Below are 16212 nucleotides of genomic sequence, written 5' to 3' on the forward strand. Positions count from 1 at the left end.
AAATGAATAGCTTACCCTAATAAGAAAATGCGAGTAAATGATGACAGAATACTCATTTTTGGGTCTTGTTATTATTATTACTATTGGTATTATTGTTTTTGTTATTATTAAAATGTACTTTTTGTATTTAAAAATTTTAGTAAAACAAACCAACCAACCAACCAACCAACCAAGCAAATATTTGATTTAATGCATTTTTTTAAAACAAATGTAATAGTTAAATAATAAAACAAACAAATACACAAACATTTAATTATTGATTTAAAAAGTAATTAGGAACAAAATAAATAAATGGGTTTAAATGTTAAATAAAAAAATCTATTAGGGAAATTTATATTTATTTAAACACTTTTTCTTCAAAACAAACAAATTTTTTATTTAAGTGAATAATATTTCACTTTGGTAAAAAAAATCTTATCTCATTCAAGGTCACATTTACGCATTTATTTATTTATTTATTTATTTATTTGTTTGTTTATTTATTTATTTATTTATTTATTTATTTATTTATTTACTGTGTTGCAAGTTATTGTACCTAACCAAAACATTTTGTGATATGGTTAATATTTTCATATACATTAATAACTATGCCATTCACGCAACAGTATAAGGTATGCACATTTAATGCAACTGGAAATTCTTTAGTCCTAAAAAAAAAAAAGTCAACTTAATCTACTCGTCATGCCAATAAAACGCATTAAACTCAAGAGTACAGTAGTTGAGAGAAAGTGATTAAGGAAAAGCAAAGACAAAAATTCAGTTAAATGTTCTACATTACGCCATTATTCCATCAGAGAGAGAGAGAGAGAAGGAGAGTGAGAGACCTGCACCTATAACTCCGCCTCCGGCTTCATGCATGCTGCATTCTTGATTCCTGTAGATTTTACTCTGGAGAAAGGGAAGCGGAGGGAGGAGGGACACGCGCCGGCGGTGGGATGGACGGCTGAAGCATGGAGTCGCTCGCGCATATTTGAGCTGCCAGAGGCGAGAAGAGCGCATCCTGACACAGAGCGAATGACTGACGCGTCTCTCTCCTTTCAGACGCATCCCTATAGCTTAATTGACGACTGAACAGTCAGTTCGGGATATCTGGGAGTTTATCTAGCGGCTCACCGCCGATTTTAAAATTTACCGAGCATCCCTGAGACCATGGAGACTGAATCGTCCCAGTTGGGGAGTAACGGAGCAAACGAAAGTGATCTTCTACCGGTGGACTTTCCGGGAGGAGAGATGCCAGCCTCTCTCGGTGTGCGGAGAGGGTCCAGCGTCAAGAAACATCACCATAAACACAACCTGAAGCACCGCTACGAGCTGCTCGAGACCCTCGGGAGAGGAACATATGGAAAAGTGAAGAAAGCCATAGAGAGGCACACTGGACGAGTGGTGAGCTGACCATCTTACATTACTTAAAATTTGCGTTTTGTGGTTAAGGAACCCACTTAGAACTATTAAACTGGTATTAATGTTGTCACAGATGCTTTCCCTAACATTATTTAAGATAAATAAACATTACATCAGGAGCTTTATGTTTATGCAAACCATGCCTTTCTTGAAATCTTTCTTGAAGTCTTGTGATTTCTGAAATTAAATGTTTGTGAGAAAATGATTTTATCTCCTAATATACATATAAAAGGTGTCAGTAAGAACAAAGGAGGAACTTCGACAGTGAAGCCATAAAATCAACTTTTCTGGCTCTGCTAAAAACATTTTGGTGAAAATTATTCAAAACAAGAACAATTACATAATCTAAATGACCTTTAATTTTCACTGCATATAAAGAAACATTTGTAGTTATAAATAGTTTTCATGGATGTTAAAGTTTCTTTAAGAAACCATTGAGACCCTTTCATTTTAAGTATGGGATCTCCATTTAAATTTCACTATATAACAATAGAATTAAATGAAGATTCCACAATTAAAATTAAAATCTCTTTATCAATGATTTCATGAAGGACTTTTAACATCAATAGAACCTATTTATGGGATGTAAGGGGTTTAAGAGGTTACCCCATAGCTTTTTCATTATTTACTCACTTAAATGCCATTCAAGGTTGATAATTTGTTTATCTTCAGAACATTTTCAGGAGTTTCAGAGCAAAACATTTTTATTCCTCCACTGAAAGTTCACCCAAAACTTCTTATGGGTTTAGAACAGCATGAGTGGGATTGAATGACATAAGTTTAAAAGAGAATTAGGGATTTGCCTTTCGTTAGATAAGTTTCACTCTTTATCAGTTGACCTGATTAAACATTCCTTTGAAATGTTGGTGAAAGCAAATGCGCCGTTAATGGCCATCATTACATGCGCAATTTCACAAGGCAAGTGCTGTCTTCCGTCCCTCAGTAACAGGGGTCAGCTCAATTAGGTCATCCAGGAGTTGAGCAGGTCAGAGGTTTCAAAATCACGAGACCTATGTAAAGCTAAGCTCCTTTACAGATCACGCTCAACTCGCCAACATCCCTAAGAAATGCACAACATCTGTAGAGGAAGATAAGTGGGGAAAAAAGTAGGATAAACCACTTCTGCTTTGGAACTAGGTCAGCGCATTAATCCCGAGACAGATCTGCATCTTGAGTGGGACAGAAATGGACCTATAGTGGGTCAGTTCTGTGGGCGAGAAATCAAAACGTGGCCTGATGTCAACAGCTGCTCGAGCACAGGATGCGCACAGAGTCACGTCCGGGACCTGGTAACCTAATAAGGAACCACTTATGAGTATTTCCGCAGAATTAACAACGCTTGACTAGACAGACACATTACATGCGTTCTTTAGAGACCAATGCAGCGGGTTGTTTTTTCATTGTCCTATGGCAAACTCTAAATCTGAAGGGCGCAGATAAACTTAAGTGTTTGTGTGGTGATGATTTTGGCAGCAGCAAAAGAATGTTCCAGCAGTATATGCATTTAAAAGCTTTGGCCTCCAACACTTTTGAGGACCTGTGAATGAGATTCTGTTGTTTGCTAATGTGAACTTTCTCATTTAAATGGGTGTTCGGGGATTTAAAGAGACATTATAGACCGGGGTAGATGATGAAGCATACACAAACTCAAAAACACTTTCGGCAGAGCTGGAGGCGCAGTCTGTCAGAATGAACCAGTGGCTGAATCTTAAGAATGCATGACTCACGCTAGTAGTGAAGGGAAGTATTCATAACATTGCACTGTGAATTAATTTATTCCCACTCTTCGCTTCTTTATAATCACAGTCTCGGCTCACGCAAACAGATTTCATATACAATTTTATAATAAAGAGGCAGGAATTTGTAACGGAGGCCAGTAAGTAAAGTGCTGTGCAGGTAAACCTCACCTCTTCTGAACCGGAAAAGGTGCTCTAGTGACTGACGTTAGAGGCTATGGTCTTTAGCCTCCCTGGTAGAGCAACCAACTCCCATGCGAAAAGTCTCCAGTTCGATCCCAGCTCAGAGCTTGTTGGGTGGTGTAGAACCAGTGGGGTTATATTGGTGCCGTGACCTGGATGGGAGTGAAGTTTATGGGGGTGAGTGTAACAGAGGCCAGCTAGTAAAGTGCTGTGCAGGTAAACCTCACTCCTCTGAACCCAAACAGGTGCTCTAGAGACAGACACTAGAGGTAACCTCCTTAGTAGAGCAACCGACTCCCATGTGAAAAGTCGCTAGATCGATCCCAGCTCAAGGCAGGTCGGGTGGTACAGGACCAGCGGGTTTACATTGGTGCCGTGACCTGGATGGGAGTGAGGTTTATGGGGGTGAATGTAACAGAAGCCCGCTAGTAAAGTGGTAAACCTCACTCCTGTGAACACGAAAAGATTCTCTAGCAACAGACGCTAGACTGCATGGTCTTTAGCCTTCTTGTTAGAGCAACCGACTCCCATGTGAAAAGTCGCTAGTTTGATTCCAGCTCAGAGCGGGTTGGGTGGTGTAGGACCAGCGGGGTTACATTGGTGCCGTGACCCGATTGGGAGTGAGGTTTATGGGGGTGAGTGTAACAGAGGCCAGCTAGTAAAGTGCTGTGCAGGTTACCCTCAATCCTCTGAAACCTAACAGGTGCTCTAGCTACAGACGCTAGAGGCCATGGTCTTTAACCTCCTTGGTAGAGCGACTGACTCCCATGTGGTTCGATCCCAGCTCAGAGCGGGTTGGGTGGTGTAGGACCAGTGGGCTTACACATATACATCTAATCTCACAGTATATGCGTAAAAAAAGGTATTGTTTAGGTAACAATTCATACAACTAACTACTTGCCTTTTTACATGCTTATTATTAATATATTAACTGTTTAACAGTATTTATAAAGTATGATTTTGGTTTACATCCCTAATCATATCCACTACCTTACCAACTATTAATAAGCAGCTAATAAGTAGTTTGAATTAATAATCTTAGTTATTGGTTTATTAGCATAATTAAAAAAAAAAGTGTGACCGAAAATGGATATAATGCATATTTAAAAAAGAAAATGATGAGTATTCAGGACAAGTCACAACAACAAATCTTGCAGGAAAATAAATTGTTATGGTCACTTCAGGATTCTATTTTTTGAAAGGCATCATGACAATATCAGATAATGGAATATATACGGAAACATTCCAGACTGCGAGAATCTTAACGTGCATATTTCAAGTGCCTGTACTGTTTCAGCAGTGAGTATGTTTATTATAGACTAGATCCTATTTGTTTAAGTTGTCTGTCTATAACCAAAATCTTAGCTTTTTACTAAAATAAAGTGTAGATGAGTGTAGGTTTTCAGATAAATAAACCTAAAATGAAGAGAAAGTTGGAAAGAAACAAATGCAGTGACAGCCTTTCTATTTGTGCTTGTTCATTGTGTTCAACTTTCTATGACGTATTTTTCCAAAACGTTGTTCCACACGGGTGCTCCAGTGAGTAAAGGTGCTCGCTTTTCCCCTTAAATGGCCGACAGGTAAAACAACACAGCTGTTGTGTGAGACTCAGACAATGGGCCGGTCTATGTCTTTGAGACAATGAGAAGGCTTTAGTTTTAGCCAGGGGTTAGAGAAGAGCAAAGCCTACAGCCAGCTGGCATAGGCATCAAACACAGGTTAGCTTAATGATCTGTAGCCACGGGCTGAATAACAATACCGCTCAACCATGTGCACTTCCCTTAGCGAGCTCAAAGAATCACCAGCACGTCCGTCTGCTGCTATGCAATTTTAATGAGTTTATGCTTTCACTGTAATTGGGGATAAGTATGGGAGCATACAACATCGAGGTCCTAAAGTGACACACAGCAGATACACATTCACAGACCTAAGAGTCTCTTTAAAGCCATTCACCATCCTATAGTGACAAACAGCGGACTGAAACCAGACAGATCATACCCAAGTGGCAAGTTCAACACATTTATCACAGGCTCTGCACTCCGAGAGTTACATAAGTGACTGATAAGGCTGTAGCTTGCAATGTATCAGGCGAGAAAACAATACACTGTCTGGACACCCTGTTCAGACATGGCCATTTTGCCCCTAAAAGGCTTTGGTTGGCAGATATCGGTGCCGTGAACAACACTGGGTGGACAGGAAGTCAGCTCTGTCAGCGCCACTTCCTCTTCTGCGTGTTTAATGAGTCAGTGAAGGAACATGCTGCAAACTTCCTGCGACTTTAATCCTTCCTCATGACCACTAAGACTTAGCAAGACACAAATCTTTGTATCTTTAAGAACGAACATAAAGAATTTAAGATTTCAAGTAAATACAAATAGTTTACCAGCTTCTACCGGTGGGCTTCCGTTTACCAGACAATCGATCCTCTACAGAATAAAAAAGAGGTTCTTTGAAAGCAGGCCTTTGAGCATTGACACAACTCTCTGTTATAGTCTGGTAGAGAGCTTGTAAGTGGGACATTTAAAAATAACTCCTATGGTGCGCCTTCACCCAAAAAAGCCACTCACCTTCATGGAAACCCATTTTGCTCAAGGTTAGAGTCACTGACTGCAGAGCTAGACTGTCATCTTTGATAAAAACTTTACTTGAACTAATACCAGACTTTTGGATCAGCTGACTGACAGGAACAACTCATTGAGGCATAAAAGGGTGTAGACTCTTCTGTTTCTATGATCTCTGACCTCCACAACGGGATGCCACTGAAACACTAACATAATCAATCAATGTTTTTTAACCTTTGACCCTTGCCTTCATCAATACTGCTCAATCAACCGTGAAATTGTCTACTAAACCAGGAATTCAAAAGTGTTACTCTAAAAAAAAATCTTTAACGACTCTTATGTGTGTTTGTTTCTAAGGTGGCGATAAAATCCATACGTAAGGAGAAGATAAAAGATGAACAAGACATGGTGCACATCCGCAGAGAAATCGAGATCATGTCTTCGCTCCGCCATCCACACATCATCTCTATATATGAAGGTATGCCTAGTCTTTTTACTCCTAAAAAAAACTAAGTTTTAACTCTCTTTCCAGGAGTTCGTTTCATTGGTTCAGTGGGTCCAATGTTCTGACTTTGGCATGGTCCTTAGTGTCTTCAAATCCAAAACAAAGACAACAAACTACATTTCAGAAAATGGGGCAGATCTTGGAATTGCAGGACATAATTTGGTTAACGTAATCACAAGGGGACGATGCAAAAATTCCTCAGACCCCTTGACTTTGATTCTCAGTGTGTGCAAACTGCTTACCCTTTGCTGCTGAGTGTGGTTTTTCCTCAACCTCCAATCATCTTTGTATCAGTTACCCTCACATACAGTTACACAATCTGACCGCACCCTGCTAGCCTAAGGGTGTTGATCAGTTAACAACATTGTTGGGGGTGTACACTCTTTAATGGAGATGAGGCGGGAGGCCATTACAGTCCTCTATCAGCATGTCCCACGCATGTAGCTGTGCCTCTCTGAGCATAAATCAAAACCACATCAAATTAGGCCTCGAGTGCAGCATATGCCTTGAGCAGGATACTCAAAAGAAAGACTTGACAAAGCTGCTTTATCTCCACGTTGACAGAGGGAGACGCCACGGCTGTGGACTCACGCCATGCTCTCAGCCAGGGGTCATTATTACTGACCCTGGATTGGTCTGAGAGTCGGTGCCAGAACGTAGTGCGCTCAGTCTCTCGTGTCTAATACGGATTAGCCGAGAGAGGTAATTACTCAGCGCTGGCCTGAGACTGAGTTCAGTGCCTTGAGCGTGAACTTAACTGGTATTCTAACAAGCTTGGTTAGTCTTGACCCAAGACATACAACAGGTGTTCAAATGCACATGTTGTTGAAAGTTACACCAAGAGAGTTAGAGGAAATGCACCTGATCAGCGGGATTCTTCATTGACTATTTGGTCCACTGACCGTCACTGTGACGACAAGCCTCTGGGCACTAAACAATAAAGGGTCACTATGGAGATCCCCATGCTGTTTCAGCAGATGGTGGAAGAGGAAATGAATGAGCAACACCTTGCAAAATAAGATTTGCATAGTTCCCATTTTACCCATCAAGATCTGCAAGATAAACTCCTCTCTGATTGGTTCGAATGATAGCTATTAATCTAAGCACTGCTACTAAGAATAGTGTGTTGTGCAAAACACACACCTTTTCTTAGAACAGGAATGTTTACGCCACCATTTGAGCTCGTGTACACCAAATCTCGCTTCCTCTCTGCACTTAGCACCTGTTAATAGTTGTGGTCTCGCTTGCTAAGACAGCTCCTAATCACTATGACCCTGACTAAAGACAGACTCTCTGGTGATTTTGACTCCTACATGTTGGCAATGAACCAACTAAAGCGCAAGCCAAACTGTTAACAGTCAATGACGAAGAGCTTTAGCTAGTGAGCCAGACATAATGGAAATTTGCTGTTTTCATTTCCACGCGCAGTCCCTTTAACATGCAAGTGCCCATAATGCAATGATGTCGAGTAATCTAATCAGCTGCTGTTGTATTTGCTTCTTTTCACAGTCTTTGAGAATAAGGACAAGATTGTGATCGTAATGGAATACGCCAGTAAGGGTGAGCTGTACGATTATATCAGTGAGCGCCGAAGGCTCACCGAAAGGGAGACAAGACATTTCTTCAGACAGATCGTCTCTGCTGTTCATTACTGCCACAAGGTGAGGACAGACCCAAATAACATCATATCCATAAAGTGTTTCTACTTTGCAATGTAAAAGATGATTCTTTCAAAAGAAGTATTTATTGTCACTGCAGGGAAAGTAAAAGGGGTTTTGTTGGACCTCAATGACTTTCATTGTACAGGCTAGGGGTGTCCACACCTTATTCTGGAGGGTCACTGTCTTGCATATTTTAGCTCTTACCTTAATTATACATAACTGAACCAGCTAATTAGGGTTTAATACCAACTTCCAGACAGGTGAGGCAAGTTGGAGGCAAAACTTAATAAGGAAATTTCCATACAGGACCCAATTTGGACATTCCTGATATAGACAGTTGGTGGTATAGATAGTTTTGGAATGGCATGAAGGTCAAAACGACATAAGCTAGTTTGCTGGTCTTCCAATCTGTTTAAGCTAGCCTTTTGGTTTTTTATTGATTAATTGTATGATGAACTAATTGAGATGTTTTAGATTATTCTTTATAACTGTCCAACTTGCCCACCCTAGCTAGATCAGTAGGGGGCTGATGGAAAACCAGCTTCAGCTAAGACTTTAAACTAGCTTCAATAGGGATAGTGCAAACACACTGTATGGTGGGGACTGCATGTCATGGTAATTATTCTGTTAATTGCTTTGCTTTGCTTACAACATTCAAACCATAGGGTACAGAGTCTCGTACTGTACCTTAAACTAAGCCTCTCAACCTAAACATCTGTGCAGTGTTCATGTGAAACCAACATGATTCGCATGTGCTCTCTATAAGTAAATAATATGATTTACTGTATGAAGGAGGGCTTGATATGAGAGGGATAAACTAAACTTCCAAGAATGTCTCGATACGAAAGGTTTTAGAGCCAAAGAGCAGCTGTGTTCTTCTGTCCTGGTGCCAAATCTCTCTTCAGCTCCCCTTTTCCCGCTTTCCAAGCATGATTCTTCTGATTGAACTTTCACAGTGATCCAGCCCATATTTCTTCATTGTTTTCTGTTTTATTTCACATTTTTAGAGCATATTGTTCTAGTTTTATAAAGATTTAAAAGGTAGGATTAAAGAAGGAGATGCCATTCCTAGATCAGTACAAAGGGTCAGCCGGGACCTAGGGCCGTGTCAGCTGGAAAATAGAACGTCCTGTGGGATTTTAGGCTGGGCTTGGCCTTTGTTTCTATACAGCTGGGGTGATGATGTCATCAACTCTGTTGGGGGATTCCAACCTAGGCCTTCTGATAAGGCAGAGTCAGAGGTCGTTAGGGAAATGGGGGACGAGAAACACAGATTGGTGCATTTGAAAGTTAGGTTTTTACATCGGATGAAGGGAAATGTCACTTGTACTTTTCCTAAAATTTCATATTAAGCTGATTAAGAGGTTTTAGAACTGTTATATGGTATCAGATATGACAAAATTGGTTGTCAAGAATGGTCTTAATAGTCTTATAATTGTAAATTCAGTAAGACAATGAAAAGTGATGGTTCTCTAATGGCTGGTTTATCAATTAACTATTTCAATAATTTGTCTTACAGAAAGGAGTAGTACACAGAGATCTCAAGCTAGAAAACATTCTCTTGGATGACAACGGTAACATTAAGGTATATTACGATTTTCTTCCAGTGATATTTTGATACACTTACAGTAAGTCTTATATTTGTTTTATTAGTTACTGCACTCATTAATTTACGATTAATACATATGTTACAGTTTATTATTGTTGTGTATTATGTTGTAATACGGTAATTTAATAAATAACATTTTTTTTACAATTGTTAGTTCATAGTTTAGGTTAATGTATTATGTTTAAATTAAATTAAACCAATTTTGTAAGTAAAATAGACATTTACTGTAAAACATTACATCATTTCCTTTATTTTAGATACTTGTCCGGGAAATATTTTTCATATTCATTTATATGAAAATAAAAAAATAAATAAACAATAATAATATTTGCAAATGTAAACTTTAAGGTGTTACCTTTCATACAGAATGACTGACTTGATTTTATCTTATAGATTGCAGATTTTGGTCTTTCCAACCTCTACCACAAAGACAAGCTTCTTCAAACCTTTTGCGGCAGTCCGCTGTACGCTTCCCCTGAGATTGTGAACGGACGACCATATAGAGGCCCAGAGGTACATCATGAACTAAAGTTCCCAGTTATGCAATCTTCCTGTGCCATTTAAGAAGCCTTCATTTTTCACTTCAGAAAAATGTAGGCTAGGTAACACAATCACATATTTCCTGTTTCAAAAGATAACAGAAAGCAAAACAGATTACAAAGAGAAAGAGAAAGTGTTTTAACTCGTATCCAAGGGAGGTGAGACCACCCCTAACCCTCATTCCACATCCAAACTCAGTCACTCCCAACTCAGTAATCATTTCACGGGCCAAGTCAGTCAGCGTACCAAACATCCTCCATAATCCAATGAGAAACAAAGACCCTGCCAAAAAGAATGAGGGCTAATCTCAATGCTATTTTCAGGATATCAACCATTCTTATACCCCCTCACAATTCCTAATTTTCAACATCAAAACACTAAGTCTGTCTGGAACACCGGAATTTTTCAAAATTCCCATATGTTTTAGTGTTGATGACACACTCAAGCCTCTTGATATTCAATCGTACACATAATGATCCCACTGGTCCCTCAATCTTCCTTACATAACAGACCCCCCCTCTTAAACCATGGGAAAGGCAGAATTCTTGTCCTCGCTGGTCAGAGATCAGTGGAACGGAGCCAACAATCACAGAGCTCCTCAAATCTACTCAGGGTCAGACAGGTCTAGAGTTAGGGGAGTGGACATTTCCTGCGCTGTAATCAGCCATTGTTTCCCTCGATACCTCCTCGTTCCTGGCCTGCACCCCTGGCTAATCAGCAGAGGTGCAGCAGGGATCAGACAAGGCCATGCACGAGGAATGATTAAATAACCAGCAGGAAATATGATGGCAGTTACTGTGCAGATATATGTGAGAACACCTATTGTTCTCATACATTTTCGGTGTAAAATGACAGCTTGATTAAATGTTCATAAATATAGGTGGAGTTATGGCCTTTACAGGAAAATAAAATAACATAACCTTTTAATCTATTGCTTAAAGAGGAGGGGTGGATATAGACACATGATGAACTAGCACCAAGGTTCAGTCAATTTCCAAAACCTTAACTCTCTCTGATTTCACCAATCTGGTAGAATAAACTCCACCCAAACTCCTAAATGCATTAAATCTTTAAAAAAAGGTGTCTGAATACACCTCTGAAATGCATAAATGTTAGCACTGTTGAGTCTTTATGTAAATGAACCTTACATTTCAAATGTTCATTTTCAAAACAGTATCTCCCACTGGACCTATTTACGAGTGTGGTGTTGTTTTGATAGGTTGACAGCTGGGCGCTGGGTGTATTACTCTACACACTCGTGTACGGAACAATGCCCTTCGATGGAGGAGACCACCAAAGACTCATTCGACAGATCAGTAATGGAGAGTACAGAGAACCCCCGCAGTCATCAGGTATGTGGGTCTTCCCAGCCCTCGTGGGAAAAGTGTAACTACTTTATGCATTGGTGAATTAGTGGCTAATTCATACAAATGTGTATAATTTCATTAGCACAAAACTATTTGCATATTCAAAAGTAGGCCTGTCCCAAACTAGCTCTGGGGGCATGAATAAGTTACAGGTAACTGTAAACTTTTTATGTGCTTGCCTGTTTGTTGAAATGACAATGCTTTATTGGGGATGAAAAATTGGTGAAAGTTTTTGAAAATGCCGCAATGTAAACACTCTAAAACGAGAGTCTTTTAAAGCAATGACTGCATGTTCATGCATGGTACATGTACATGTTGAGCAAGGTGTAGATGGCAAGCGCAGACAAACCCACGACAATAAAGGAGTACAGGGTTGTGTTGATGCAAAAGTGTTTGCTAACGCTTTATCAGCAATGCAGGGATTTACTTTACATAACAACCAACAGTAGAGACGCATCATAAACGCATGGCAAATTATAGACACTAGTATCGAATCACAGACAACACATCTTATCTTCCATACAGGTACTGTTTACGAAGAAGGTGGCGACGGTGCCAAATCTTGGCCTGGCATAGAGCGTTTCAGACAATTTTCATGTGGAATCGCAGATCGTTTTCAAAACGTTTTTAAAATGCAAGAGAAGAATGTTTGCATCTGAATTAGCCACTAAGTTAAAAATGTATAACTGGTCTCACTAATAGACATTCCGAGGGTGTCTTACCCTAAGATTTACTAACGTAATCTCTCCATCTTGTTCAGATGCTCGTGGCTTGATCCGCTGGATGTTAATGGTTAATCCAGATCGGAGGGCTACAGTTGAGGACATTGCAAATCACTGGTGGGTGAACTGGGGCTGGAAGAGCAGTGTGTGCGACTGCCAAACGCAAAGGGAAAACAGCTCGCCTATGCTGGCCCGCTTCATTGACTGGCAGAATCGCACTGACGTTCGTCCTGGCAAAGTTCAACGGCCAGAGCCTGGGAATGTCAATAACACAACCTTGACTCCAGCCCGTCGTTTGAGAAAGTCCATGAAGGAGAATGATGCTGGCATGTGGGGTGTTGCAGAGGAGAAGCCAGGCCTCAAGAGACCAAAGAGCATCCTGAAGACTCGAGCGACCAGTGGAGACCAGCGCTCTCAGAGTCTGTGCGAAGTTGAGCTCAGGCGGACAATTTGCTACCAAGATGTCGAGTCGGGGTCTAGTCCGGAGAGAGAGGACACCCTGGGTGGTTCACCAGCAAAGATGGTGTCCATGCTACCCAAGAAAGGCATTCTGAAAAACAATCAGCAGAGAGAGTCCGGGTATTACTCCTCCCCAGAACGCAGCGAGTCCTCAGAATTGTTAGGGGGTGCTACTGTACAACCTCCGAACAGCTCACCTACAAAGCGGTCTGTCGGGAGGAAGGGTATACTGAAGCGAAATGGGAAATATTCCACACACAGTGCGGTGGGAGTCCATGGGGACATCCAAGCAGATGCAACCCTCACACGGAGCCAGAGCAGACCTTCTAGTATCGTATATGAGGAAACAGGTCTCTCTTGCATTGGCTTGGACTGGCCACCCACCTCTCCGAAACCCAACATTCGCGGCTCGCTGTCTGCTGAAGACTTGCTGCAGATGGCTGGGTTCAGGGGTCTACAGACCGTTGCGCCCCTGCACGGTGGAAGAGGCAACCGTAGCCCTCCTGGTTCCCCTGGAGACAATGGGAGCTTCTCCTTGCTGGGTGATATGGATGATGTTACCCAGGTGTACCAGAAAGCCCTGGACATCAGCAGCCAGCTGAGCTAAACATGGACGTACGAAGAGACAGGAAGAGGGAATGATTGCCAGCTTGTCCTTCTCATCACAACGCTGCAGGGTACATGTTTACAGGTCGAGAAGCATCAAATCTCCATTCACCAACTCACGTTGATGAGCATTTCTCATGATATTCTCGTTTTGAACTCGACAGTCGAGAGGGAACAACGGAAGCACTTTAAAGCAGCTGTTTTCTGAGATGCAGCATGTAATGACAGTTGAGGCTGTGTTAATTAAGTTAGTCGTTTGCATTTTGGCCAATTGTAAACGACAAAGCCATTTCATTGTTTTTGGGAGTGCTTTCATCGATACAGGTCATCCTTTATGAAAAGTGTTAGATAAAGCTCTGTACAATGCGTTCTCATTGTATAATACCAGCAATTTCAGCAAAGTACATGCACATTAGTACGGCAAATAATGCTAAGAATTAGGAAAGCAATGCTTTTTGAGGATTTGGAAGGATTTATCTTTGAAAAAACATGAAAAATGGAACATTTTAATACACTTTCTGGCCAAAAACAAAAGTACCAAACGGTACTATGGTACCACCATGGATTTTTGAACATATACCATGGTACTACCAAGGTGTTCTTGAAAGATTATGTTTTATAATACCAGTTAACTTTGGCAGCCTTACATACATTTAAAAAATAATAAAGTTATTAAAGAAATTCCAACTTAAACGTAAATAAGTCAAATTAAAATTGCAAATGAGAGTTATTATAGCCCTACCTTATGATTTCAGTACTAAATCATAGTACCACATCTGATTCCATCACTGCACCATGGTACTAAGTAATTTTATCTTGCAAAAGGAAGTAACAAGACATTACAAAGGGTACCAGCAACACAAAGAGGATATCATGATCCCGAAGCTTATCTTTAGCTTGCTTAGACAGAGACAGGGTCAAGCAAACATCGGCATATCTCGGAGATCAGCCAGACAGCAACTAGTGAAACACACAGGTCAAAGGGGAAAGGTTGTATCAGTGTTATGATACCGTACATTGTCATTCTCTTTCAAGCATGCACATGCACACACACTCACAATTCCAGTACAACCGAGCAATTATATGAGCTCCCTGAGGCATGAAAGTGTGGAAGGACAAGCTTTGACCTATGGTGTATATTCTGGTCCAGAAATGAACCGCTTTTCAACAACACATGCCATTGAACACAGGAAAGAGATGCCAAACAAATCTTTTCGCAAGACGGGGTGTTAAAAGACACATATTCTGAAGTCAATAGATCATGCAAACAATTATTAAGAATGAGAAGGGGAATCAAAAGGTCACGTATAGACCTGTAAAATCTTCAGGATGTGTATATATTGTGCATGTGCAGTTGTTTTATTGCTCAACACACACAATAACAAGATAAATCGAAGATAGATACTATGTCATTTTGTTCCGTTATATTTTGTTTGCATGAGGCATTTTTACTGTTGGCTAAGCCTGAATTAAACTAGTCTAGCTTTGAACTTTAAAGTATGTGCTTAATATTTACAATATATTAAGATAAAAGGCATTTCAGCATCAATTCGGAAGTTTTATATGAAGTACATACCATTTAAACACATACATGTATAAAATGAACTGGAAAGGAATGTGTTTATTCTATAGGATATCTGTTATAGACCATTGAGAAAACTTGACTGGATATACTACATATTTAAATTGTGTTATTTAATGCGTTGTGTATTATATACTTTCTGTACATTTTCACGGCTGTTTGTTATTCTGTATTGTTTTATTTACATTGACTTATGATTGTTTTGATTTGTGCCTTCATTGACATAAGATTGTCCTGATAATGTTATTCTCAGTTACAATAATTAGCAGTATTGCGTAAGAGTTTTTAAATAGACATTGATGGAAAAGCAGCCTGTCTGTACGGTTTGTTATGAGCACATTTAGGTGGCATATAAAGTGTTGTTTGTGCTCAGTGCAAAACACTGTCGATCCTTGTAATAAATGTCTCCATCTAAATACCACGTCTGTGTATCTCCACTCATTCCATTAAACACAGAACACAAAAGCACTCATAAAAGTTTAAAGCCTTGTACTCAACAAACCAGCTGTTCCAGGAACAGTGCTACGCAAAAATATATAAATCTTTAAACATATTTATTAAAAATTCAATATATTCTCTCCCTGATCCAGGAACAGGTGCTGGTCTTAATGGGTGTGTGGGTAACTTGCACTCTTTGTTCAGATTCAATTGTGCTGACTTTTTTTTTTTAGTTAAGCCACATACATTTTTGTTGTTGTTGATGTTTGTTCCTGAACCCGCATTATCGCACTGCAATTCAAGCACATATTTTACAAAGTAATGATTTTACTATTTCCAAAACAGTCGAGTCCCACATGTACACCCATGTACAATATTTTTAGCCTATAAGCAGATAAAGGAAACTTTAAAGATGCATTACAGTAGCCATTAATACATTACATATAAATATTAACTATTTATAATATAAATATACTACTTTTTAAAATTGTGGGTTTGTTCAGATTTAAATTTTACTCACCAGGGCTGTATTTTTTGTAATCAAATGTAACAATACTGTAAAATATTTCAATATAAAACACAAGTTTTATATTTGAATACATATTTTAAAATGCAATTCATTCCTGTGGTGAATATTTAGCATTATTAATGTCACATGACCATTAAAAATATGCAATATGTTTGTCTTTTTTTTTATTTAATTAGCAAAATAAATACAAGTTTATTGCATTCCTTGCTGAACTATTATTATTATTCATTCATTTTCTTTTGGCTTAGTCCCTTTATTAATCAGGGGTCACCACAGCGGAATGAACCGCTAACTTATCCAGCACACGCTTTAC

At 39.6% G+C, this 16212-nt stretch overlaps 1 protein-coding gene and 1 long non-coding RNA gene across 8 annotated transcripts in view; one reads left to right on the plus strand and one right to left on the minus strand.

The window, feature by feature from the left end:
- Window positions 1-16212, minus strand: part of LOC137491394 (uncharacterized) — a 95756-nt gene that overhangs the window by 32834 nt on the left and 46710 nt on the right. The gene's annotated exons all lie outside the window — the stretch shown is intronic.
- Window positions 886-15353, plus strand: nuak1a (NUAK family, SNF1-like kinase, 1a). The gene is made up of 7 exons (XM_087248134.1): window positions 886-1383; window positions 6239-6359; window positions 7896-8047; window positions 9567-9632; window positions 10050-10169; window positions 11416-11548; window positions 12324-15353. Exons 1-7 carry the CDS (start codon window positions 1150-1152, stop codon window positions 13349-13351), a joined length of 1854 nt encoding a protein of 617 aa, XP_087104260.1. The 5' UTR covers window positions 886-1149; the 3' UTR covers window positions 13352-15353.

The sequence above is a fragment of the Danio rerio genome, chromosome 4 (genome assembly GCF_052040795.2).
Source record: "Danio rerio strain M-AB ecotype USA chromosome 4, GRCz13ab, whole genome shotgun sequence".
Lineage (NCBI taxonomy): Eukaryota > Metazoa > Chordata > Actinopteri > Cypriniformes > Danionidae > Danio > Danio rerio.

Excerpts from the sequence above, each read along its gene's own strand:
- nuak1a (XM_087248134.1), top strand. The coding sequence starts at position 1,150 with ATGGAGACTGAATCGTCCCAGTTGGGGAGTAACGGAGCAAACGAAAGT. Across the intron at positions 10,170-11,415 it reads GACCATATAGAGGCCCAGAG|GTTGACAGCTGGGCGCTGGG; the intron begins GTACATCATGAA and ends TTGTTTTGATAG. Across the intron at positions 11,549-12,323 it reads AGAACCCCCGCAGTCATCAG|ATGCTCGTGGCTTGATCCGC; the intron begins GTATGTGGGTCT and ends CATCTTGTTCAG.